Raw genomic sequence first — 25,758 nt, forward strand, 5'->3', positions numbered from 1 at the left:
ATACACAACAGGCGCTAATGTGGCATCATCGGCAATCAGAGCGTTAATCGATTAGCAGTATTATTGCTACTAGTTGAGAGTACACGTATACGTTGATTGGAGAATAAAACTACATTCTTATATAGACATTCTTATCCAATACTCTATCGCTTACAAGCATTAATAGAATTTCTCACGAAAAGATCATTCCAGGAACTGTTCGTCAGACATTGTGCGCACCACGTGTCGACTGATTCGAGTCGATGATGAAATGGGACACGCACGCATAGTCTCGACCGGGGGCGGTCGAATAAAACGAAGATTCGGCTTATCTTAGACGTAGTTGGCCCTCGCGGCGCAGCAGAAGAGGTTTAGAGCGCCGCGAAAGTAGGACGATTGTCTGTTGGATCTGATGGGCCTGTGGTGGATCTGGTTCCATGGATACGCCCGCCGTCCATTTCCCCTGGCCCCTCTGATCGCGGGATTCCGCAGGGCCGCGAACTTCTCTGCAAACAGTCGCGAGAATGGAATTCCGTTAAGTACATGGAAGAAGTGTGACAGTAGAGTTTCGAGAATAATTCACTTAAACTGTCTATTTGCAAGATTAAATGGACGTGAGCCCGAGATGGACAAATTCATTATCTAGATAAAGGTAGAAAAAGTTTGTCGCCATTTTTAATTGATTAAACCGTGGAAATTCTAATTTTTATGATACAATATTTTCTTCTTGAACGAGTAGACACTTGGCAAACAATGATTTAATCTTATTAACTGTGTAAAGGTCAGTAATTGTTTAGATTGTTGCCATTTTGACGGAAGCAAAATTACTCTCGAAACATTACCGTCACACCTCGTACGTTCCACCGCAATCTTTTGGAAATGTGGGAATTACCGTTTCAACTCTCGAGTATTAGTCGCCTCGGAAAGTGTGCTAACGCTTCCATTAAATCATAGATTCTTAATATGAGCGCTACCATCCAAGGAGATCGGGGGGTTTCTAGTTATTTTGTTTACCTTATTTTCAATGTAATTTTTTAAAATTCGAAGATTACACGCTGGACTGCGCTTGGAAATTTTGATAATACGCAGGACTACGCTTGAAAATTTGCTGGATCGCGTGTAGTTGAATAGAACTTGGCTAGCGCGTCTGTTCATTGCATTCAGTTTCTACTTACTACCGTGATGATGAATACACGCATTTCGGATTATTCTTCAAAGTCGATTTTCTCGAAAACGAAGCCTTGAATGAAAAAATTATATTCTACATTTTCGACTTTTTTTTTCACGTAGAATCACTTCCTACCTGGTTGTACCACCAATTACACGATATCCTGTATATTTTGCCAGATGTCGAGAATCGACCTCCGGGCGTACGACTCATTGAGAACGGCCGCCGCGGATGGAAAGTATTTATTTCGCAATTGTTTGACCTTAGTACGTTAAATTGTTCGGCCGAAAGGGGGCTGGCTCTTCGCCGTGTAATTAGTTAATGGAGGGTAATTTCGCTGGAAGGGAGTTTCCTTCGACGTTGAAAAGCGAACTGTTTCGGGATTGACGACGGAACCGAGATGTTGCGAACGTCCTCTTCCCTTTTTTGTTTTATTTTCTTTTTTGCTTTCTCCGTAACGCAACGAAGATTTTTGTTGGAATTTGTGATGAACGAGTATTGTTGACTCAACGGGAACGTTTTTTCGAACTTTTGGTCACAGGGTTCCGTACGCGAGAAATAGCATTGAGGAGGAAACGAAAGGGATGGTCTATGGGAAATATACCGTATTGCAGTATCGCTCGAAAGTTTATTCACGAATATATTTCAATAATGGGTATTTATGGTACCGATCAGGTGTCCGAAATATTGATTTCCATGGTGTATGTAGTAATACCTTAGCAAGATCATTTTACAATAATAATCTATGAAGCACCAAACAGTCTTCTTCGCACGACGAAACTGCCTTTTTCGCGTCCCCCTCGATCTAAACATCCGCGTACTCGACGCTTTGCTCGAGTTTCGTTTTTCTTTTATACCACAAAAAGCTCACGAGAAACGCGACAGCTCTCCACGAGACACGATATTTCTAAGGAAACGAAAAGCGTATGTTATCTTTACCTACGTCCAGTTCCATTTCCCAGCACTGTGCACTCCTTTCTATCGGGCCAATCTTCAGCAAAGTATTCGAAATTCGACGTGTTGTGGATCGATAGTATACACCTCTAATGATCACAGTAAGCCTGCTAACGTCGATGGACGAGCGTCTAAAGAGAATTCTCGATGAAAAATCCGTGCCTCAAAGTTCCCCGGTAAGATGCATCGAAACGTATAGGTACCGTGCATCAAGCCGTGATAGTGTCGGCTTATTCTTGACAATAAATGTTCCTTGCAATGCGATATTGCGTGCCAACGTAATGCGTACTGCTTCGAACAAGACTGAAATGCAAACCCGACGAGATATGTAATATTTCGATTGGATGCTTTTGTGACATGAATTCTGTGGTAGTTTACTGAAATTCCTGTATCTCTTATACTAAATTGTTATTTCTCCATAAAGCTTACATCAATCGAAAGCAAAATTAATGCGGTACAGACTTCCAACGAGGAAGTTATTAAAACTTGTGTTCCAAGAAAATACGGGGGTACGAATATAGTAAATTATTGATAAATGCTCGCAAAAAGCTACAGGTTAAATACCAGTGCGTCATCCCCACTACTAATCGGTTCCTCTTTGGTACAAACGGTTCCTTGAGTCAGGCCTCTCTTCGAGACGTACATTGCAGTAATTTTCAATGTCACACATACACACAATTTTGCAACAAGTTTTTTTTTTTACAAATTTCCACCGATCCAGGGGTCTAAATTCACCCAATGAAGCCAGTAATTTTTGTACACCCTGTACATCGGCGGAAAAATCAAATGGGGGTTGTAGAAAGCGGTGAAACGCCAACTTTCCATTGATCTCTTGTGAAGGCTCGAAAGGCGCGTATAATAGTCGGAGCGGATTGTAGCGAAACGAGAGGGGAGGCAAACGTTTGTCGCGAGCGAAACATCCTCGTCATTAGCCATGACAAGCTCTGAGGATCGTAATACCCGTTGCACGACCAGCAATACCGGAAAATCATACGACTTGAAGCACGATGAAAAGGGAGGGGCTTAACTCTTTCGATGCGGCGCGACCACGATAAATTGCGACGCGTAAACGGGGCTGTATTCGTACGGAGCTGTGAAAGTTCCGCGCCTAGAGTCGACACCAATGCGTCACGTACATGTATACGCCTTTCGTAGTCAAAGGGTTAAACAATTGGAACAACACTACATTTCCGGGTTAAAGAAAAATTATTCGTGTCACTCGCATATATGCGTGCTAGTCTTGACTCTTTACGAAGATGATTGTTCTAATGTATTCATTGTTACTGTTCACGTGGCAGTGCACGTCTGTTTATCTCATTGTTATCTTGCATAAATCGAAACCTATGTAGGGGAGAAAATTCCGTTTCTATTTTATTCTCCTCTTACAATATCTTTTGTCCAGGATACTGCTGGCCCAGGTCTCTTCGAGTACCTCAGATCTTTTCTTTTCTTCTTCTATCATCGGTCTCCGTATTTTCCTCCGCCCGTTTCACCCTTTCTTTTCCGTGTCGAACGCACCCGAAACCCTTTTCTGGTCGGCGCTGGCTCGCATTTTCCCGGAAACTTTTGCGTCCACATGTTTCGGGCGTAAAACTGGAACGCTGAACGCCCTTGACCTCGGGGCTGCTGCGCCAGGATAATACTTTCACTGCGTGTCATTCGTGTCAATCTCGTCACGGCGAACACGAGCGGAATTTTCAGGGACTTTTCGCCTGGAGTTCCGTCCCGAGGAACGGAAATAGAATGAACGCTTATAAGCGATAACATCCGGGTCATAACGGAACACTGTAACCGTCTCTTGGCAATAGAATATCGAGAGGATTTCTAGTCCGAAACGTTCTACCCTGCATACACTCGAATCTACACTCGGAATCTCTCTACTGAACCGTACTCTTTTATAACCCCTTCAGCACTGAATACTATCGTGGTATTCGCGTAAGTATACACTGGATTGAATATTCTTTTTACGGGTAAAATACATAGTGCATTATACCCTCCTTCACTTTGGATACGAATGATATTGATTGCGTATTATGTATTACGGAAAAATTACGTAGAAATTGTCACATTGGTTTGAAATTGGCGTTTAGAATTTTGCAGCCTTTTATTTAGAAACCGTTCATTTCGATCCACAGTAGATTTTCGATAGTCTGTTCGGTATAATGTATTTACTTTCTTAGAATTAAACTGCGAATTTTATGTATTTATAGCATGTGAAATACAGTACAGGAAAAAATTAGATCAGATTTAATATATTTTTGAATTGTGTGTCTATCCAACTAAAACCCCTGAGGGAAGAAAAAAATTGTCCATTTTTACTTCTATATACTTCACGTTTTTAACACGTTAAATACAATATCCAAACTAATATAGTGACCCATTAGGCCAGAATGTATTATATTCATCTGGATACAAATGGCGCTTAATGTGTTAAGATTAACTGGCAAGATAATTCGTCTTGCGTAATGAAGAAACAGTTTCCAATGACAAGTTAACATGTCTTCACGGTGAATAGGTTAAATTAGTTGTCAACTATTTATGTGTGTTTCTCGTATAATCTATTTCAATTTGCAAATGGTTTTTTCGCCAACGTTCATACTGCGCTGAAGAACACCAGTTCCCGTCCGATCACTGAAGTCAACCTGCGGAAGGCGCGATTAGTACTTGGATGGGTGACCACCTGGGAAAACCGCGTAATGTTGGCATCTTCCCTTCTTTTTTTTTTTCGTGAAACGAAGAATTGAATGATATATTTTTAGAGTCATTTTACTTAGACTGGGGTCGATTTTCCAGATTTCTACTTTTCGAATGTCTCGCCACATTATTATTACCGCCAACGCCATTTTCAGAATGATCCAACAACCCTCAACAAACAGTGAAACATTTTCAAATAATCAATCCAGTTATTTTGAACTTTAATCTTATTGCGATCCAACATAGTATAGATAACGTTTTACATTTCGCAACAAAGATACATAGTTAAATCATTAATTAAACGTTGCCCCACAAAAAAGTTTCGATTTCCGTAAAACGTACGAACTGCTCTCACGACCGCAAAATAGTTGATGATACAGATGCAAGTACGTCAAATGAGCAATAGATACATGACCCAATAGTTATAGTTACTACTGTTTCCGGATAAATCCCAACCGTAGTCACGGAAATAACAACCTGTTCTATATACATATACTACCTTGTTCCATGTTATCACCTTTTCACACCTACATACAAAATTCCCCTGGAAGACAACGCGTTTAACAATCATTTCCGGTCGATGCACCGAACGACGCGGATCTAGATACCAGTTATTCCCACCGTCGAAAAAGCAAACAAACTAGCATATATCCAGAAAGCATCGAACCGAAATCGCGAACGGTCGTCGGTTTCCAGACCCAGTCGATCAAACGACGTACCTACTGTATACAATACATACAAGTGCGCCAGGCTGTCGGTGTGGCTAGCGCGATTGTTTCGCGGATCGCGGCTCGAATTGTTTTATCGGCTTCGCGGTCGAGGGGAGGCATATTTCCCTCTCTCGGGGGCCTCAATTTTCCCACCCTTTTTCACCGTCCCGTCGAAATTCTCGTTTCCGTTGGCAAACACGTTCGGGGGAACGCCAGGCAACACACACTCGATTCACCGCGTTCTCCCTCTGTCCTTGACCCGATCCTCCACCCGTTTAACGTTAAATAATATTCTTTCGCGTTTTCCGTTCGTCGCGTACGCTATTTATGAAACACACACAACAAATTGAAAGATCGCAACATAGAATTTTTTGTTTAATAGCATATAAGTCAGGGTGAACCAATGCATCCTTGCGATCACGATTATAATGAAATAATGCAAAAATTTAATATAAATAAGCTTGAAACAAGCAGAATGGTATCGGACATGTGTTTTCTACATAAAATTATTAACGGTCAAACAAACAATGCAAAGATCATATCACTATTAAACTTCAATACTCCTGCCCGACCAGTAAGAGCTCCACCGCTTCAGACCTTCACCGTACACATCCAGATTTAACAATAGTGACTCAATTAATAAAATCTGTACACAAACGAACAATTATAGCAACCAAATTGATTTTTTTAATCCGGACTCTAAAGTATTCAAGATTAAAATCTACCGGGAAATAGAACGGACCAAACCTAAAGCTAAATATTCTAATTAAATCGTAACATATGTATGTTTGCAGTCGTGTCACCTATATACTGTAATCTTATTGTAAATTAATGGGCTTTATCCCATGGAAATAAATATTATTATTTATTTCTCACGTGTTCACTCTGGTGTGTGTATGCACACTGTTCCGTTTCTGTATTTCCGGGAACGCAGTCAACGAACCGAAAGGGTGTGTTTCATGGAATCGTCGAATCTCAGATACGATGCCTATCCTCCGGTGGAGACACGTTCTTCCGGGTCGACTACGGGATTCAACGAGGTGCGTTAACCTTTCTGTTTCCCCCTATTCCCATCCCCGTTACACCCGTAGTGTTCTCTGTCGACAGAAACGTGCACAAAGCCTATACTCCGCAGAGAACCATCCTCCCTTATTCGGTAGTTTTCTCCGGAAGTCGGTCCGATTCCCTTGCCTGTGTGTTTTCTTATTTTTATTTGCGTATAAAAACGGGGACGGGTTCTCCCTCGAGGCGTGAATTTTCCGAGGAACGCTCGAAGCGAAGTCCGCTGTACTTCCGGCCGACCCTGACCCGGTTCCTGTTCAATGTCAGACCTCGTTCCACGGTACTCCGTAACCAACCCAACTCCCCACATTCGCCTAGTTATTCCCTACGGATTCGCGACACACATGCATCGGTGATACGCGATATGGAAGCAGAGATGAGCAAATTTGTTATCTAGGGACAGATAAATAGAAAAAGTGTTTTGCCATTTTCACTTGATTCACTTATAGTTGGCTGCCACAGTGGAAAAGTCCGTACGTAGTCAGGCACGTTTTTTTTTTGCGTTCTTTAAGTCATAACTCGTCGACAGTATATGCGTTTAGTTAGTAGATGTTGTTGGTCTTGTGTTGAAAAGTGTTAAACGTGGAAGTTCAAACTTTTACAATAAAATAAGATTACTTGTTGAATAAATAGAAACTCTTGGCAAACAAAATATTTAATCTTGGTAACTACTTAACCCTGTTACTCTCCTCACTTATTCTTCACGTTTGTATGCCTTCGAATAAAATTATTTCAAACTTTGAAATGATTTTGTTCTTAAGAAATAGGATATACACAAAATATAGATGTAAAATTTAAGTACATTGGATATTAAAAGCGAATATTTAAAAATATAATACCTACTGAAATCTAACCTTATTTCTGGTCATATAGACCTGATGAGAACAGCAGGGTTAAAAGTCAGGATGACAATCTAAAATACTACTGCTTTTCACTAATCTATTGTTCGAATAAAATCGTGCCCAGATCTGTCTGGATGGTGCCGGCGATTCGCAATGATGGTAAAAGCACGCGAACGTCCGATCCGCCATCAGGATCTGTCCGTCTGAGAATTCTGCCGTTCCATCGACGGATAATTAAGCCGGCCGACCTCTCCTCTCGCGTGCGGCCATCCCAGGCCGAGAATTGAACCGGGTAACTCTATAGTAGAGCCTTATCCCGGTCGGAAGGTAATACGTTTGTTCCGTGGAATCAATGGGAATACGCCGGGAGCGTGGGAGAAGGAGGAGGAGGTGGCGAAGAAGGTGGAGGAGGACCAAGCCAGATGGACGGAGACGGGAAACTTGTTCTCCTTTGAAATCCAGACCTTGGCCTACGGAGTAACCCGATTAAAGGTGGTTGAATAGAGAGGGCGGGAAGAGGAGGAATAGGCGGCTGGCGACAAAAGGGGACGAGAGGGGCGTGGGCGTTCGAGGACAAAGAGATGCGTTCGTGGAAACGCGTGATCGAGTTAGGGTTCTGTGCATCTTCAAAAGCTCGAAGGCTTTTTTTTGTTGTTGTATGGCATTCGTGGGCGGTATCGAGGGATATTAACACGTTGTTACCCGGAGATGTGTCGATACGTCTTTTGTTACCCGAATGTTGTTGACCGGGAGGATGTATTCAGTCGTGTTTAGAGAGAGATGTACAGGATGTTCGTGATAATTTGTACCATCGCTTTTTTCGTAAATGGTAAACATTAGAAAAAAACCGAAGAGGAGGAAGTTGTAGTATATTTTACTAGTACTATGATAGCCTATCTAAAGTTGTTGTATTTTTAATATTTTTCTAGAAACAAAGGTGACCTTAATTTTTTTAAATGGAATGCTACATATTTTTTTATATCATATGAAAGTGGGCATTAACACGAGTTCAACCATGTAGTATACTATGGTCTTCAGGGTTATACAAGGGCAGAAATAAATTCTCAGAAATGCATTCTTGCTAATGGAAGTCACATTGAACACGAGATGTAGTCTTATTACTTCAACATACTACTAAATACAATATTACGAAATGTTAAATTTATTTCTTTTAATTCTGCCCTTGAAAAACTTTAGATACGCTATCATATTACTAGTAATTGGTAGAGGTATTTCGCGGCTTGATGTCGTTCATTTGTCACTTTGGACAAGACATCTTTAAAGGGTGGTTAGAGGGCAATAAAGAGAACGAAAACTCAGGGGAGAAAGGGACGTGTTGGTGGAAACGTGTGATCCTGTTAAAGCTGTGCACTACACTTGCTTGAAGTTATTTTCTACGTAATTTCCAGATTTCGGAGAAAAATTGGCATTCAAATCAGGGAATTTTCATTCACCAGCATCTCTTTATTTTTTTACTGAAGCCAAGAACTCCTTTGGAAACGGTTCACGCTGTAGAAACCCTTGTCGCAGTGAATGCATTTCGTGTAATAATGCTTGAGATTTAATCGTTAACGGAGTATATAAGTTTACAGAATATTGTTAGAACCAAACCCAGAACCTTGAAAAGGGGTAGAGAAAAGCAAGCGGCGCTCTTTGTGGTCGAACATGATTACATTCGAAGAAACTTATAATTGCTTTGAAATTGTACGTACTGCGAAACTTCGCGAACTTTTCCCAACGCATACAATGTATGTGTCTGTGTGACGAAGAGTTTAAAATCGATTGGCTATTTTATTTCTCAGACATTGTGTTTAAGTTCAATTAAGGGGTACGAAATAATAGATTTCCTTAAAGACCATAAAAATCGCACTAAAATAATTCGTAAATCACTATTATATATTTTGCAATATCCCAAAAATGATACTCTCGACAGTCTAAAGATTAAAAAGAAAAAATTTGATAGTACATTTCAGCAAAAGTGTATTTAACCCCATAAGAATAGCGATCAACGTGTTCACGTTTCCTTTCGCAGTATCGAGGGAAATCAACATAGAACTGTACGATCTTGTCGATTTATAAAATGGTTAACAGTCCCATTCAGGAAACGCTCGTACGTCTCATCGAATCGCGTCGGGCGCTTTTATTTATTCAAAAGATGCACGCGCGATGTATTTACGCTTTGATAAGCAACAGTAACATCCCCCTGGATAAAATTTGCGTGCAGGTAAGGGGGTGGATTGGAAGACAAGAGGAGAATAAAGTTCGGCGAGAACGTGGAAAAGGCGGAAAATAGCCGGTGAAAAATACAAGACGTGTGTTACCTATATCGCCGTCCGACTGGGGCATGAACTCTTGCAGTTCGTTGATCATATCTCGAATTTCCTCAGAGTCCTTTTTGATGCTGCACAGCTCCTCCTCGTGGAAGTTCGGCGTGATCTGCTTGCAGAGGAGAATCTGCGTGATCACGTTGCCGATGTTCGACGGCCCGGTCCGAGACTCTGTAATGGGAGAAGAAAAACACATTTTCAACGCTGGGGAATCGTCGTGATCGGAGATAAACGACGCCGGGGAGCTGAAAGCCCTAACGATAATATCGGTTTTGGTACTATATGTATACAGTCCCTCGTCATTGAATTAGGACCACTCGCAATAATTTTCAACATATTTCGTATTTTTAGTGAAATTGAAAGACCTGAACGAAATATATTTACAAAATGTATTAACTATTATAGTATTATATACATATTAGTATACATGATATCTTATTATATATTAATATTGAGTATCTACACTACGTGCCATAACTAGAAAACTACCCTAAAATTTTCAATCCTTATGAATCATTTTTTTTCTAGGGAAAATAATCTATCCTTTTCTGGAAAAAGGTTATTTCTCAACAGAATTTTAGACATTGAATACTTGGTACACTTTTGTTTTAACCACAATACATAAGAATTGAAAATTTTAGGGTGGTTTTATAGATGTGCCACGTAGTGTGTTATGAGAGCTATATAGTGCGTGGCTTGCAATTGAGGACCAAGTGAATGCTAAGTGTTTATGCTAAAGTATCAGTAACAAGTGTAATGTAACCATATTCATCTTCTATTTCGTATTATTATATTTTCTGTCTTGGCCTAGGTTAGGATACATGTGACGATTATTCTTTGTCGTCTGTTGCAGTCCAAATGTCCAGCCCTTCAAACTGTAACCGGAAGTCATTTCCAATCGCCTTGAGAAAATTTTCTTTACCTGCATGTGTGTAAAAAAACGAAAATATATGTATACTTTAGTAGTTAATGATATTTATTATTAGATTACGTTCAGATCCTCCAATTTCACTAAAAATATGTAAGATGCTACAAATTGTGAGTGGTCCTAACTCAATGGCCAGAGGCTGTAGTTCGTCGATTTCGTCCCGACTCCCGACAACTTGTCACTGGGTCGTTGCGATGTTACATTCATGAAGAGGCGCGCCCGCGGGCCTCGTTGTCGATTTATTTAAACGGCTGAACCTACTGGTGGCCCTGACCTGACACGTTCGTGGATAAAATCGAACAAAAGGTGCTCGCTCGTTGTTGTTACAGACTTACCGTAATACTCGGTCATGTCCATGGGCACGATCCGGATCAGATTCTCGCTTTTGCCGAGTTCGCGCAGGAATAATTGAACGACATTGAACAGAAGCATCAGATTCGGATAGTCCACTGGAATCCCGATGTCCGTAGTCCTGGAACGCGAGACGGGTCATTTTGCCATGGATTATTATTTCTCGCCGTGGACGTTTATAACGGTAATCCTCTGTTCACCTCCTGGGTCATTTTTGTGGCACACAAGCCAAATTTCGCACCTAAATGTCTTCGAAACGAAAGAATTGTTACTAAAAAAATCTTTCGACATTCAACTTTAGGTAAACTTGTCGAAGAACTAGTTTCTTTTTAATTTATAGTTATTCAGAATGTCGATTTCTACAACATATTCAAAAATCATTGAAATCGGTGAGGAAGTAGTTTTTCAACAAGTTGACCCAACTTTAAAAATCATTGGATCATGTACTAAAGACTCTGGGAAATATCCCTGAATTTTTTCAGATTTTTGAAAGCTTATAAATTAAACAGAAATTAAGTCTTAGATGTCAAAGATCGAGGGCGGGTGACAGAAGCAGTAAAAATAACGGGGATCACGGAGGGTTAAAGATCTCCCTCCTCCCCGCGAAATTAGAACCACCTGGTCCCTCGTCTCGCGATTATTATTCCTTCGGCTTTTGTTCGGTGACCGTAATTCATTCGGTGGCTGGTAACCGCGACGAGATATCCCGGCTGCGCTGAGCTTCATCGAGTTAATTATTTGAAAAATGCAACGGCCGACCGAGAGCGGCAAATCGAAGTAAGTACATACGTACCGTGGGGCCCAATTAGAGGCTCCCGACCGACCAGGCCATTTTCTTTTTACCGTGCACTCTAGGGTACTTCTTAAACGGACTAAACAATTTTTTTTCGACGTCTCATTGTTGCCTTCAAATATGTTCTATATTTCAAGAAATTATTACAGTAGTTTTTTTACATGTCTTAAATAAACTTTTGGGGTCGTTACCATTTATAGAAAATTGGGATTTTGAATGAAAAAAAAAAATTACGTAATCAAGTTCAACTTTTTATTTTTAGAAAGGAACGTAGCCATTGATATATAAAGTTAACAAAAAAGGCAGTTCTAAAAGAAAATAGGTATTAAAGTTCATTAAGACTTCGATTTAAAGAACTACTTTATTCCTAGTGCACTCTCACCCGACCGTGACCAGTTAGGGCAGCTTTTTCGTTCGGAGAAAATGTGCTGCGTTAGGATTATTCGTTAAAATTGAAGATTTCTCAGACGGGGAAATTGGTATGGCCTTTCCTTGAGAATCGGGGAGATAGTTCAAACAGTTAATTACACGTATAAACCTGAGATACGCTTGACGGTGAAGATATTGCAAATTTTCAAAAGGTTAATCAGGCTCGATAATGGAATTGCTTGTTAGAAGTTCAATAAGGAACTTTACTACGACATCCCGGAGATGAATAGTTGAATAAATTTAGCTTATACCGTACATAATATCTCTCTTGACTAGACTGCGGAAATTAACGCGAATTCATAATTACAGATTCTAATATCTAAAAATTAAAATTGTGTAGAAATTTGAATTCTCCTTCAGAGGCTTTATTATGTTAATAATAGCACACAATAATATTAAAATTGATCAAAAACCTCTATTTTATTGCACTTTCCATATGAAAAGGTACTATAAATGCATAAACAGCCGCAGTCTACTCATGATCGAATGTACACGGTCGTTACGACAAATTCTGTTTCCTACAACAAATTTCGTTAACAAGCCGAGATTTCACCGGTAGTCACGGAACACCCCAGTACACAAACGTTTTCACTCGGACAAAGGTCACAGGCGGTGTTCTACATTTCCCGTGGAAACACCTGGCCAGCTTGGCGTTTGTTTCCCCGCGAAACGAGATCGCATCCCTCGAGTGTCTCCTTTTTTTAAGTTCCCCCGTTCCCCGGGCGGTCGCGAAATATTTAAACCCTGTTATACCCCTCCCACGAAAAGAGGCCGCGTTTCAATTCGTAAAGAGGGCCACGGGAGGACGCGTCCTTCTTCGCGCGAGAAGGAAACGCAGAGAAATCGTGGAATTAAGGAACCGCGTCACCCGTCACCGCCCGACGAAACAAACCGTCGTCGCGCGATCGTAAAACCGGACCGACACGACGGCGAGAAAAATATTTCCGGACGTTTTACAGCCCCGTAAAGTAAGGCTAGTGCTATCCCGTTCAAAACATGGAACGGTCACGGGACGGTTTCGTTCAGACAAATATTCTGTAGTGCATTTGAATACACGAGATGTTAATACAAATATGGGACATATTTGCATAGGGTGGGTCCTACGTGGAAAATTACGACGGAAGGTCGTTTGACGCTGAGTTTCCGAGTTATTAATCGGTGAAAATACACGAGATGTTAATAAAAATGTGAGACATATTTGCATAGGGTTAGTCCTATGTGGAAAATTAAGACGAAAATCAATGATGATGAAAGTCCGTTTGACGCTGAATTTCCGAGTTATTAATTGATGAATATACAGGCGAAATATGCGCAAAATACGTCTGACACGGGACAGGTTATTCTACTTGAGAGATGCATTTTTCAATTTCATTAGTCTTACACAAGTATAAGGGGATTTTCATGGTAAGTTTAATACAAGTTGCTAATCGGAATAAATCGCTGCTATGAAGTCATGTAAGATATATCGTGCTGGTAAAAATTTTAATGGACGACCTTATGTCTCGGCAACAATTATAGATTTCAAATTAGAACCTGAAACACGTGGTTTGAGTAACAGAGGTGTATTACTGTGAAAATTAGGATGCGGGAGGTAATGGGTCCGAAGTGACCAAATAGATAACATAGTTACTATGACCAGAAGACAGAAATACTCATCAAGGATTGACTGTAAATAATAAATTTTATTCGTTTGAGGTTTCGTTGTCGAGACAATTCCACTCTGCTAAATCTCAATATTTCCTAGTTAATTTTGAAGATGTTAATTTTGTCCACGATTCTGAAATAATTCGCCACCGTGCACTAGATTGAATGGCTGTATGACCGTCGATGTTATGAGATTAGGGAGTAGCTGGCGCCAATTGGAAAACTCGTCGCCGTCACCTTTATTTCTCTTTCCTGATGTTACCGTTCCGTCTGGAGGGGGCAGGGACGAAATATGACTCGTAAATGAGTACGTGCTCCACCGTCCAGTTCGGCAGACGGTCGTTATTGAGGGAAGCATCGTAAAAATCTAATAAAACGTTCCCACCGTTTGCCCGGCTATCAATTTCGATATCCCCTTTATCGCCAGCTCGCTGTCACCTCGCTGCTACCCTCCGCCGCTGTGCGAAACTCGCACTTATCGTTCGCTTCCGGTTCTAGCCGCTGCTTCCCGAAACTTTCTTGTGTCTCTCGCGGGTTATCGCCGTTAACGTGGTTACCGAGGTGAATTTGATCCTCGCGACAATTACCCCTGTTAGTCCCGTTGTCGATTAACGGGAATAGAGTTTCATGGATTCAAACACGCGTTCGGGGCCTGTTTGGGGTACGGGACACTTTGTGGTTAGAGGATTGGATGCGTTTGACAAGGGAGGAACATATGATTTTATTGGAATGATTTGTAGGGAAGAGAGAATTAGTTCTGTTGTGGTAGTTAAATAATCATGTGGATCGGACAGTTTCTTCGTTGGTCACAAAAGTATTCGGCCACTCTAGGGATTAAGTGAATTTTGCATGGAATTGGAAGTTTCCAAATAAAAAACTATATCGAAACCTTATTAGTTTATTTTATCACAAATGATCATTAAACATCATTAATGGTTTTAATATAGTTCTTTATTTGCAAACTTACAATTCAACGCAAAATTTACTTAATGTCTAAAGTGGCTGAATACTTTTGTGACCAACTGTAATGGTATATCGAATGATATGTTGTTCATCGAGTTAGATTTAGTAACCTTGTACCATAAATTTAGTTTTTTTTTACCATGTTTTGTATAATATTTTATGTTATGTTATATCTCTAAGGTATTCCTTATTTCGAAATATTTTATCCACTTTACAGGCGTGTACCGTATTTGGCTGTATTTTCGAGCTACTAGATATTTCGATAGATCAGTAATGTGTAACTACTTCTCTCTACAGGCAGTACAGAGCCTTTGAATTGAATCTAGAACTGTACTTTTACAATTTAACAAGAAAGAGTTGTCGCGCATTGTTCGTGAACAATTTACTAGAACCAGTTATACTGCCTTAACTTGTAGAATCATTGGTGTGTAAAATGTGTGCAAATCGGAAATAAGGTTTTGACAGAGTTCACGTTTATATGAATTCTGCTTTCTTTTATTAACCCTTTACTACTACCATTGGCGGACATGTGTGCTCAGACGAAAAAATTCAATTCGGCCCCAGGGCGCATACAATGCGCTCAGAGTATCCGTCAGTATGGAGAAGTACTCGTCCATGACGTTTGTAGCAACTATTTTTTTTCTGATTACACAGACCGCTTTTGTTCATGTTGCGTTATTCCGCACTGAAAGGGTTAATTTTGCATCCTCTGTCCAGGGCTGAAGTCAATTTCACGTGTTACGAAACATTCTCTGTTCGGTGGCAGACGAACAACTACAGCTTGATTTTCCTCGAAAATGAAAGGCTATGTAATGCAAATTTTACTGTAAATTTTTCCACTGTTTATAGGACAGTCGATATACTTCCTGTGTCATGTTAAATAACTCATACTAAATGAGCGGTTATTTCAGTCTAATCAACATGCAGAATCGTGTGCGTCCTCCACTTTCTTTATAATCGTGTTACCAAAGTTTCCTAGCGTGAGTCTATAGTAACTTCAATTAGAGTATTACATATTTTATGTGACACGTACGTTCATGCTTGTTAATATACAAGCACGCTCTTGTTCAGAAGTATTAAAATATTTATCGAATGTGAAACACACTGGAAGAACGTTGTGAAACTTTCGAAGGTCTTGGATTGATGGTGTCAAAAGGCTATTAAAGCATGGTGGACTACATTTACGCTTACACTAGATGAAATTTCTATAAAGTTAATTTCATTTTTATGGATATTTTCGAAATACCACCAATTTTCTTGCTCCATCGTATTTGTTTTCGTATATTCATTCAAAAAAAAAAAGTGAAGGTTACACTAACAATAAGTATTATACAGAAATAGTAAAAACCCATCGTTAATTTCAACTTTACATATGTAAAAAGCGAATAACTTTATAGAAACTTTGCAGTTTGTTTTCTGTGGAATTATATATATATATTTTTTTTTTAACCAGACCTTGTACACTACTGTCTATAAGTCAGCGAAGACACTTGATTGTTTCAAGGAAAATCGAAATAAAATAAGTACACAAAGTCTCCGAACTTTTTGATCAGACCTTATACACCCCCGTCTATAAGTCAGCGGAGACACTTGATGAGTTCAAAATTGTTACATCAACCTTGTACACGTGTATTTCTTATTTCTTATTCTTATCGCGAAGAAATCAGAAAAAAAACGCGCGTACACACAATCCAGAAATCAATCTCTGACCTAAGTGTTTCGCATGGAAACGGGCCTTTACGCTTCCGTTCGCGGGACCGGAAGTTCCATCGGGGCGCAGGCAAGTTTAAACGATGGCGTTCACGCTGAAAATTGTGTCCCCGTTTAATCACGCGGCCGTGCTGCCCATAAACGTTTCGACGACAAAATCGGCGGTGATACGCGATCGACGCGTTAATTGCAAGGTAAGGCGTGTCAAGGGGCGACGATTTTTTCTCGAGAAATTTCACGGAAGCACGAAATGAAACCGCAGCGTTCGTGTCGCCGGGGAATCGATACTGGAACAGCGTGATTCTGTAAGATAAGGCGCACGAGATGTACCGGCTGGTTATTGTGTATTATTGTATCGCGCGCGGAAGCATTAAGAGGAACTGTTCGCGTGATAGATTGATTGTTCTCGACCGTCTCTGCGTGGTCCCCGTTGATCTTCTTCGGGCGATATTTATGGAAGGGTGTGGTTACTGATTATTAGGTAGACATTGAATTAGATTAGTTGAGCGAGTTCAGGTGATATTAGATGAGTTAGATTGGTTAAATACTGAGGGGATACTGATTTTAGTAAAACTACTGTGCAAGGTGTAAAAGAAGGGTCTGAGACTTTAGATGCTTATGAGTGGAGTAAAACATGTCTAATCAACATAGGTCCAATTACTCCTAATTTTTCTCATTGTAATAGTTGTAATTGTATCTAATTGTTTTCTAATTGTAAATTAGTGTTAACAAATGAAATAGACAAATTCCCATTAATTCAGTACTTTGTAAGAACAATATTAAATATCTGCATTAATACCTACGTTCACATCATACAGAATCATCTATTCGACCAAATCGAATGATTCCATGAGGTATGGAGCACACGATACGTTTATTACTACGTATTATTGTATCTCGTGGGATCATCAGTGGTACTATTCGAACGCGATAAATCGAGCGTATTTCGAGCTTTTCTAGATGGCTCCTCCGTTGATCGTCTACCGATCTGCTGCATCTTTCCTCTTTCGTTTCTACCTTGGAGCTCGCGCAAAAGGTAAAATGGGAACGCAACAGACGGTTATCGTTCCACCTAGCGCTGGGTGGGCGTTTAAGCATCGCTTAAATTGCAATTAGTGTGTGCGTTTGACGTTCGAAACCGTATGGCAGGAATTATGTGGCGACCGTTACCAGAGAACCGCGGCGGGACCAACCGTTTTGTGTGCGCGCGCGCGCGCGTGTCGGTGGCGCCACGCAACTATACGCGCGTGTCGCGAACTAATTACCCAACGATACGACTACCACACAACACAACACGCAATAAACGAATAACGGCTGGGTCCAGATTCAATTTTCCACTCAGGATTTCGCCCTTGTTCAGGCCCGAATAATTGATTATAGGCGAAATTTCCGGCTCCCAAGTGTTTCCTGTTCGTTCAACCACTCTCCGCCCTCTCGCACTTAATCAGGTATAGGGCGGAGTACACGTGTATTTATGTTAGGTAGCTCATGTGTATACAATAGGGCACTCAATTGCTGGGGAATAAACAACCATTAAATCTTTTAACACTAGAACTACCAAGTAAGTTATAATGACTTTATTCTTGTAATGATGGTTAAAATGGTATAATAATATATTTTCCCAGATCCTTTGCAACTTTCATTTCGATACGAAAATGAAGAAATTAGTTAATTTATAAATTTGTAAATTTTCAGAAATGTATCATTTAATATCGATATTTTCGATTTCAAAATAAGATACAACATACGTATATATCAGTCATATAATTTTGAAATACTGATTTAGGTCTGGGTGTTAAAGGATTAAAGCGTGCATGTGGTATCGAGTGTGTGTGTATTTGTTAGGGAGAAGCGGAGGCTGGTGAAACGTTTCAATTTGCGTGGAGCCTTGATTATACGAATTAATCTGGCGTTGTGAGTGCAGGGATAAGCAAACTTTCGGAGTGATACGACACTTTGGGGTATTGATCTTCGCCAGGAATTTAGTGACCGTTGTAACTACGATATTTGGATAATTTTTGGTAATTAGAATAGGGGGACCTGATACGATTTCGATGAGCTGGAAATATGTCGTCAAGGTCAACATTCTGAGTAATTTTTTCCTATACATGTACCGCTATATGATGACAGAATTATTTCCAATTACTGACCGAACGCAAACCCGATAATATACGATAAAGTTTGATATACATTGAGGTTACTTTGTTTTCTATTATTAAGTCCAAATCTAAGACAGTTATATGTTTAGGAAAAAATTATTCAGGATAACATATTCCAAGGTTAACGAAATCGATGAGGTATCCTTCTATCCTAAATAATTACCAAACTTTTTGAACTTCTTTTTATAGGTTGACGAAGATCAGAGAATGTAAATGTATCACCGTTAATAGCATTTTAATTGACATGTGTGTGAACTCACATTCGATTTGTAGTACCTATTTAATATTTAGCGAATGAAATATAATCACGTATTATTTGTGAATAAGTGACGATAATGTATTTGATTGAGTTCGACTCAAGTTTGACACCGTCGTTGAGGTTTTTGTTCGAAATAAAACTACCTATGAAGTTCTTCAGAATCTCCTCCCGTGGGTCGAGTAATTCTGACTTCTTTCTATTTTTCATACAACAACGTCCCTTCAAAATACCGAGAATCCTCAAACAGGCGTAAGTGGAAATATCCTAGAGCCAATGACGAATGTGAGTCGGTTTTCTTGTTACGTAACGCCCACGCAGAAAAAGTTACGCGACGTCACCTTCGTGTTCGAGGAAATTTTTAATTCACTGTTCGAGGAAACCGTTCCGAAGAACCATAAATCTAAGCCAGCGACGGGGAACCCTATGATCGTAGAGTGACCTGTGAAACAATTTTAACACGTTGACTGTCACAGTGAAAAAAGCCATACGTAGCCAGATTACTGCATTTAGTTAATAGGGGCTGTTGGTCTCTGTTTTAAATTATACTGCAATATTAATTTTACACAAAAATTTGGTAACGGTATTTAAATAATCTAGCCCTCTTTGCAGTGTACGTGTAACCCATAATTGGGTGAAATGGCAGTCAAAGTATTAAGGTACCCGCGTGAATATTCAGAAAGTCTAAGTTCTGTAAATTATAAAAAAATTGAGACTTCAAATCTTTGCGAAACACAATATAAATCTCTCAATTATTATTTATTTAAATTACTCAGTTCAAATATTTGACCCGCGACTTTTAATTTTTCATTCGATTCTGGCCTACTGCTAAAAATACTTCGCCATTGTTGATCTAAGCGATGAATAGGCCCACGATGCGTCGATAGTCATTAGAGGAGAATAATATATCGACATATACTGTACTAACAATACGTATAATTATGTTGTGTTCATCACGTAGTAATAATAATCACGGTTTCGTTGTATCATGATACACAAAATAAATGATGAAATAGCCGAGGTTCAGCATTTCTGCTGCTATGAAATTCAACCTGCCGAAAGACTAAGGCAAAGTGCATAGAACGTCTGATAGGGGGCAGAAGCTAAAGGAAGCTTCGGAAAATGAACTAAAATAAAGGAACGGATAGCGAGTTTGAAAGAGGGAAAGGATGACGTCGAACGACTTTCACGTGGAGTAGCATTATAATATATGAAATATTATCCTTATACGTAGGAGAAAGATGCAGTAAACTTTATGGTACGATAGAGATTGTGCAATTGCGTACAGTACTATTAAACTTAACCTTTTATGATCTGAATTATGTTATTGTTTCTTTTTTACCGTAGATTTTATTCCAGAACTCGAAGATAGGTAATACGGATTTTTCTGAAAAAATATATTTTCTTCATCCTTGAAGGTAGTCACGTATAACTCAACCGAATATTTATTAGTTCTAGTTGGGTTCTAAACATAAACGGTGCATGGCAGCATTCTTATTGTAATATATAAGTGTTGTGTTACAAAGTATCCTCAGGGCGTAAAGGGTTAAAAGAGTTTCAACGTTCAGATGACAGCGACACGAGCGTGCGAATGATTAATCAACGACCTCATTGGCCACTTGATCGTAGACCCGGAAGAGCAACGAGAGCGTGGACGAGAAAGGGGGATATCTCATGAAACATTTAGATTTTCATTAGAACCGACCCGCTCCTCCAAGGAAATTTCTCAAAGCTCGGGAAATCTTTGGAGATTGGACCACGGTCACTATTCTCCAGGAAACCAATTCCACGGAATCGATCACACATTCCTTGCTGTCAACTTCAAAGCCGGACCCCGCTTACACACCCCATCCTTCTTTCCATTCTCTTAGGTACCGTATGTTGTTTCCAGAAGAGGTGACAGGATCATTATGGTAAACGGAGTAGCGAACGATTTTGTTTCTCAGATAGAACAATTCTGTGACGAGTGATTTTGAGAAATTTAATGTATTTTGTCAAATGGAAAATTGCTGTTCTGAAATATGGAATGGTTCCTGAGACATTTTGGTACTCTTGGTGTGGGTTCATTATTATATTCAGGGAATAGAGTCCACTGTTACTCTGTTGTAATATTGTTAAAATTTTGGCGACACTATGACCAATAAATTCATAATGTGTATTCTCTTTTTACGACTATACAATATAACGAATAATACATTAAATTTTTTCGTATTTTACGCATTAACAAATTAGAGTGATATTTTATGACGGACTCTTCTGAGCGCAGAATCCGATGATACAAAGGACGGAAATTAGAAATTTTTTCCCGTGGATTAGAAACTTTTTCCCGCGCAACGCTCCTTTGTCACGAGCCTATCGATCTTGCATCGATTTCGGACTCGATCCTCCCTGGTGTTACCCTCGGGGGATAAACTTTTTCTTCCTCTCACGGGAATTAAATGTAATTCGGCGGAGGGGGGGGGTGGGGGACAAACGCGGCCATAATAGCCACGATCAATCCTCTCGGCACAATGGGAACGGACAATGCCTTTTATTTAAGGATTTTGAGACGATGGTAACGCGTTTCTGCGTGTACACCACCGCACAGTGTTGCGAGTGTATGTGTGTATGGGAAAAAAATAATTACTTCTGAACTAATCAATTTTCGTCCTAAATACCCTATTACCTTTTTAAATATAATGCGCAGATGCATCGGTTATTGCATAAAGAATGTACATTTCCATTTAAAAAAATGTAGGTGTTCTTGATTTTTTATTGAATAAAAAGTTTTTTTCTTATTAATATTTACTATTGCAATTTGTTGTCAACTGAATGCTGATTGACTTTTATTCCAAACATTGTTGTATTATATTAATTATACTTTCTATAATCAAATATTGAAATACATTTAATTTACTACATTTGATTATGACTAATTTAATTAATTACTTAAATGAATTTACATTACGATTTTTAATTACAAGTACCGCAATTAATATTTGAGTAATTAAGTATAATTACTACGGTAGAGGTTTGGATAATAATTTCGTCTGTTTTCCCCATTTTGAGCAAACTTGAGCAGTTAAATTTGACTTCAATGTAAAGTTTAATATGTTCTACATAAATGCACTAAAGATTCCGGAAGTACTTTTTGGTACTTTTTAAATAGTCTCTCCAAAGTTGACACTTCATTTGAATGCGGAAGTGATAGAATTTGATTCGTGATGCGGTACTGTTTGTTTAGACGGGTTTTACGGTGTTTTATATAAGGATATTCAATGGAGCAGGAGGTTGCAAATTAGTTAGATGTCAATTAGTCGGATCAATGCCAATATGATGCGATTCGGTAGCACGGTTACGTAAAGGATTTGGTAGTACACTACCTGCGATTCATGTTGATCTAACTGCTGAGCGGGGTGTAGAGTGTTAAGATATCGTTATGGATATTATAATTGAAACAGCGGAAATCCTTGATTTCAACACAAACGAATACTAATTTCGTCGAAAAATAGTGGATTACCGATTGGTGCCCCTAATACGTTTGTTTTTCTAAACAAGATAAGAGGTGACGTTATTGATGGAATGATCGGATATTTTACCGCGTTAATTAAAATCTCATTAGCAGGAGGCAACTCGAGCTCGTCCCTGTGCGACGTCTTCGTTTAACGTTCGATCGGCGTAATCGACGTAAACTGGTTAATCAATCGGTCCACGGACTGCCCCTTTCCCTTTCTTTCGCGCTTACTTCGGGACATTTTCTTAACCCTCCTGGCCATCGATTGGTCTCGTGACCACTGATCGGATTGGTCTTTTCTGTGATTGAATCACTTATTAATTTGTTCGTTATACATTCACCGTCATAAGACACAGAAAATATGATGATGAATATCGTGTTTGTTATTCACGTTTATTATATGAGTTGTTGTTTTAACATGTCGTTTTTCGCGTACATCTCTTACAACTACAGTTGTACAGACTGATTTTCTGCCTGGAAACATTGTTTCTTCTCTTTATAGGAAATGTACCGTTTTTCAAAACTAACTGTGATGAAAGAACGAAATATCAGAATATTTTAAAAATTCCCATTTTATTGTTCTATTTTATCATTATTATGATTTCGATTGCAGATCGTTTTGTTATTATTTAATTACGAAACGGTACAGATGTCTCTCGAAGTTAAAATCAACGGGGGGCCGAAAATTATTAAAGAAAATAATAATTGTTTAAATCTCCGTACCTTCGTACTTGTGGCAGTATGTTCTGGGACGTAGATTTACACGCGTCCACGCAGTTTCGACGCAGCCTCCGGATTTTTTCCCGCATCTCCGGGCAATCTCGATGCTGTCCGATGTTTATCAGCAGCTCGCGGAACTGCGCCACTTGGCTGTTAATCTCCTCTATTTGCTGCGAATTAAAACCCCGTCATGCCGATTAATAATCCCATTTTCCCATCCCGTGGGCTCGCCCGACGAGATGCAACGACGCGTGGTGCCGATCACGCCGGAGTCACGCAACGAGTTGCTCTAATATTCACAAACGGAGGGATTAAGCTCTCCAGGGCTATAAATTGAACAATTCGTTACGCATCCGGTTAATGGGGATCAAATGCGAATGCGATGATCATCGAAATAGAATAATTCTTGATCCGGAGCGAGCCCACGCCACAGTGGATAATATTATTAATTTAAATAGACAAAACGAAAATATCAATTTTTTTGTTAGGAATGGTACAAAATCAATTAAATTTGTAAAATAAACACTATAAAGTTATGTACTTAATTTCATTGAAGTTAACTTGATTACCAAAGTAAACAATGACTATTCTTCGTATGATCTTGGTATAAATTGAGATAAAATATTTTTTGAGTAGTTATTTTTTTAACATTGATGAAGTATGGAAGCATTTATGAATAGGTTGAAAATGTGTTCAAGGTCTTGGTAAAAATACGGGACTCTTTCACAGGGTGGATTTCATATGGAAAACTAAGAAGAGAACATACCCAGAGTGAAAATATTTACTTTGTTCGAACTGGGACGCATTTGTAGAGAATTAAAAACTATTGGACACGTATTTTCTTGTTTTTGCTAAAAACTGTTTGAAGGGGTGAAACAGTCCCTCCAAATACGCCGCTCGAAATATACTTTTCACGATTACTTATTATTTTTTAAAAACCATAGATAACACATTTTTTATGCATCCCTATAATTCTACGTTAAAAACTGAGCATCTTCTGTTTCAAACATTTTTCAATACATCGATTACTTTATACGTAATCGTAAAAAGTATATTTCGAGCGGTGAATTTCTTGAGAGGCTGTTGCATCCCTTCAAATCGTTTTTTAGCCAAAATTATAAAATACGTGTCCAATAGTTTTTCATTCTCTAGAAATTCATGCCAGTTGGAACGAAAAAAATATTTTCGCTCTGGGGATGTTCTTTTGTAGGATGAAAAATCAAGAATAACTAAATTGCGTCCAAGGCTGAGTTTCCAAGTTAATAATTGTCGAAAACACGGGCGAAATACGCGCAAATACTTTTTAGCAATGGAAGAGTCCAAGGGAAAAATGATCACAGTCATAAACAGTAAAAGTTTCATTTGGTTTCAATTTAAATTTTCATTTGAAAAACAAGCTTTATGAATACCCCTCACTCTATACGATCCAAGATTTAATATTTTTCGTTTTTATAATCTGTTTCTGAATCTTTTCAAGAAAATTAAACGTTCAGAACTTTTACGAAAGTAAAATTTCTTTTCTAGTCCAGACTTTGATCTATCGAGTTGTACCTAAATCATTCTTTCATTGCAGAAATGTGATACTGATCGTTCATTCCCGAACCCAGGATTCTTTGATTTTTAATTTCTCTAGCTTATGCCCACTTTTGCTATTGATTATACTATAGTTCGATACCTTTCCGGAGCACACGATGCTAAAATCTTAATTTCGATTTCGAATGAACCATGATCATTTCTCCCAGGACTCTTCAATTAATAATTCGGAGACGAAGGCTCCAACACAATTTCGTTATTCATGATGTTCGTCTTTTAGTTTGGCATCTAGAATCCACCCTGTGAAAATGTCCCACATTTATTATTAACACCCCTGTAGTCTCGGTCTCCCCTTATCGAGTCGAAGAAACGCGTAGAAAAAGAAGTTGTCGCGGTCAAAGTCTCAATAATTCACCTCCCATTTGTCTGACGGATTGTCATAGATGGATAAGAGAGTTTCCTTGAAGAGAATTTCGCCGTACCCCTCTGATGGACGTCATTTATGGGCTCGAGGCTGGGCGACAAATGAAAATAAAATTGGAGGATGGTTACCATCAGTACCGCTTTTTCCGTCTTCTCGTTTTTGTCATCTTGCACCTGGCATTGAGACTGGGCTTCATTTCCGGTTTGCGTGTACGCGTGGGTGTTGCTGACTGACGGTATCGGCAATTCCGTCATTATTTCGTTTCCGGCTGTTCCTTAGGTTGCTAATTGCCAACAGGGCCAAGCAACAGTGTGTATGGCTTGACACGATGTATGTGTGTGCGCAGAATGTTGACTGTATTCTGGTTCGCCGCCCGTGGCACCAACGAGAATATCGGGCGATCGCGAGAGATCGCAACCGCTCGAACGACCGGCAATTTCGGTCACCGATGATTCATTCGTTCTCAGTTCACAGCTGGAATAAAAAGAGTTCGTCAATCTATCATCGTTCTGTATGATCTATCGATGTGCAACGGTGTCCCATGATCGGTGTACAGTATGGTATTTTTCCAATCTTGTTAAATTTACTTTTAAAAAGAAGTAGATATATAGACATATTT

The 25,758-nt window shown here is 39.4% G+C and overlaps 1 protein-coding gene across 1 annotated transcript; it reads right to left on the reverse strand.

Annotated features, from left to right (window-relative positions):
- Window positions 1-312: 312 nt before the first annotated feature.
- LOC107187624 lies at window positions 313-25,393 on the reverse strand. The gene is made up of 5 exons (XM_015575770.1): window positions 25,268-25,393; window positions 23,186-23,352; window positions 11,000-11,136; window positions 9,731-9,907; window positions 313-485 (listed from the first exon to the last, which is right to left on the reverse strand). Exons 1-5 carry the CDS (start codon window positions 25,391-25,393, stop codon window positions 313-315), a joined length of 780 nt encoding a protein of 259 aa, XP_015431256.1.
- Window positions 25,394-25,758: the final 365 nt, after the last annotated feature.

Source organism: Dufourea novaeangliae, unplaced genomic scaffold (assembly GCF_001272555.1).
Source record: "Dufourea novaeangliae isolate 0120121106 unplaced genomic scaffold, ASM127255v1 scaffold16, whole genome shotgun sequence".
Classification (NCBI taxonomy): domain Eukaryota; kingdom Metazoa; phylum Arthropoda; class Insecta; order Hymenoptera; family Halictidae; genus Dufourea; species Dufourea novaeangliae.

Coding starts and splice junctions, on each gene's coding strand:
- LOC107187624 (XM_015575770.1), bottom strand. CDS start 25,393: ATGACGGAATTGCCGATACCGTCAGTCAGCAACACCCACGCGTACACG. Junction 11,137..23,185: donor ATACTGCCACAAGTACGAAG/GTACGGAGATTT, acceptor CTCGCGTTCCAG/GACTACGGACATCGGGATTC. Junction 9,908..10,999: donor GGACATGACCGAGTATTACG/GTAAGTCTGTAA, acceptor CTCCCATTACAG/AGTCTCGGACCGGGCCGTCG.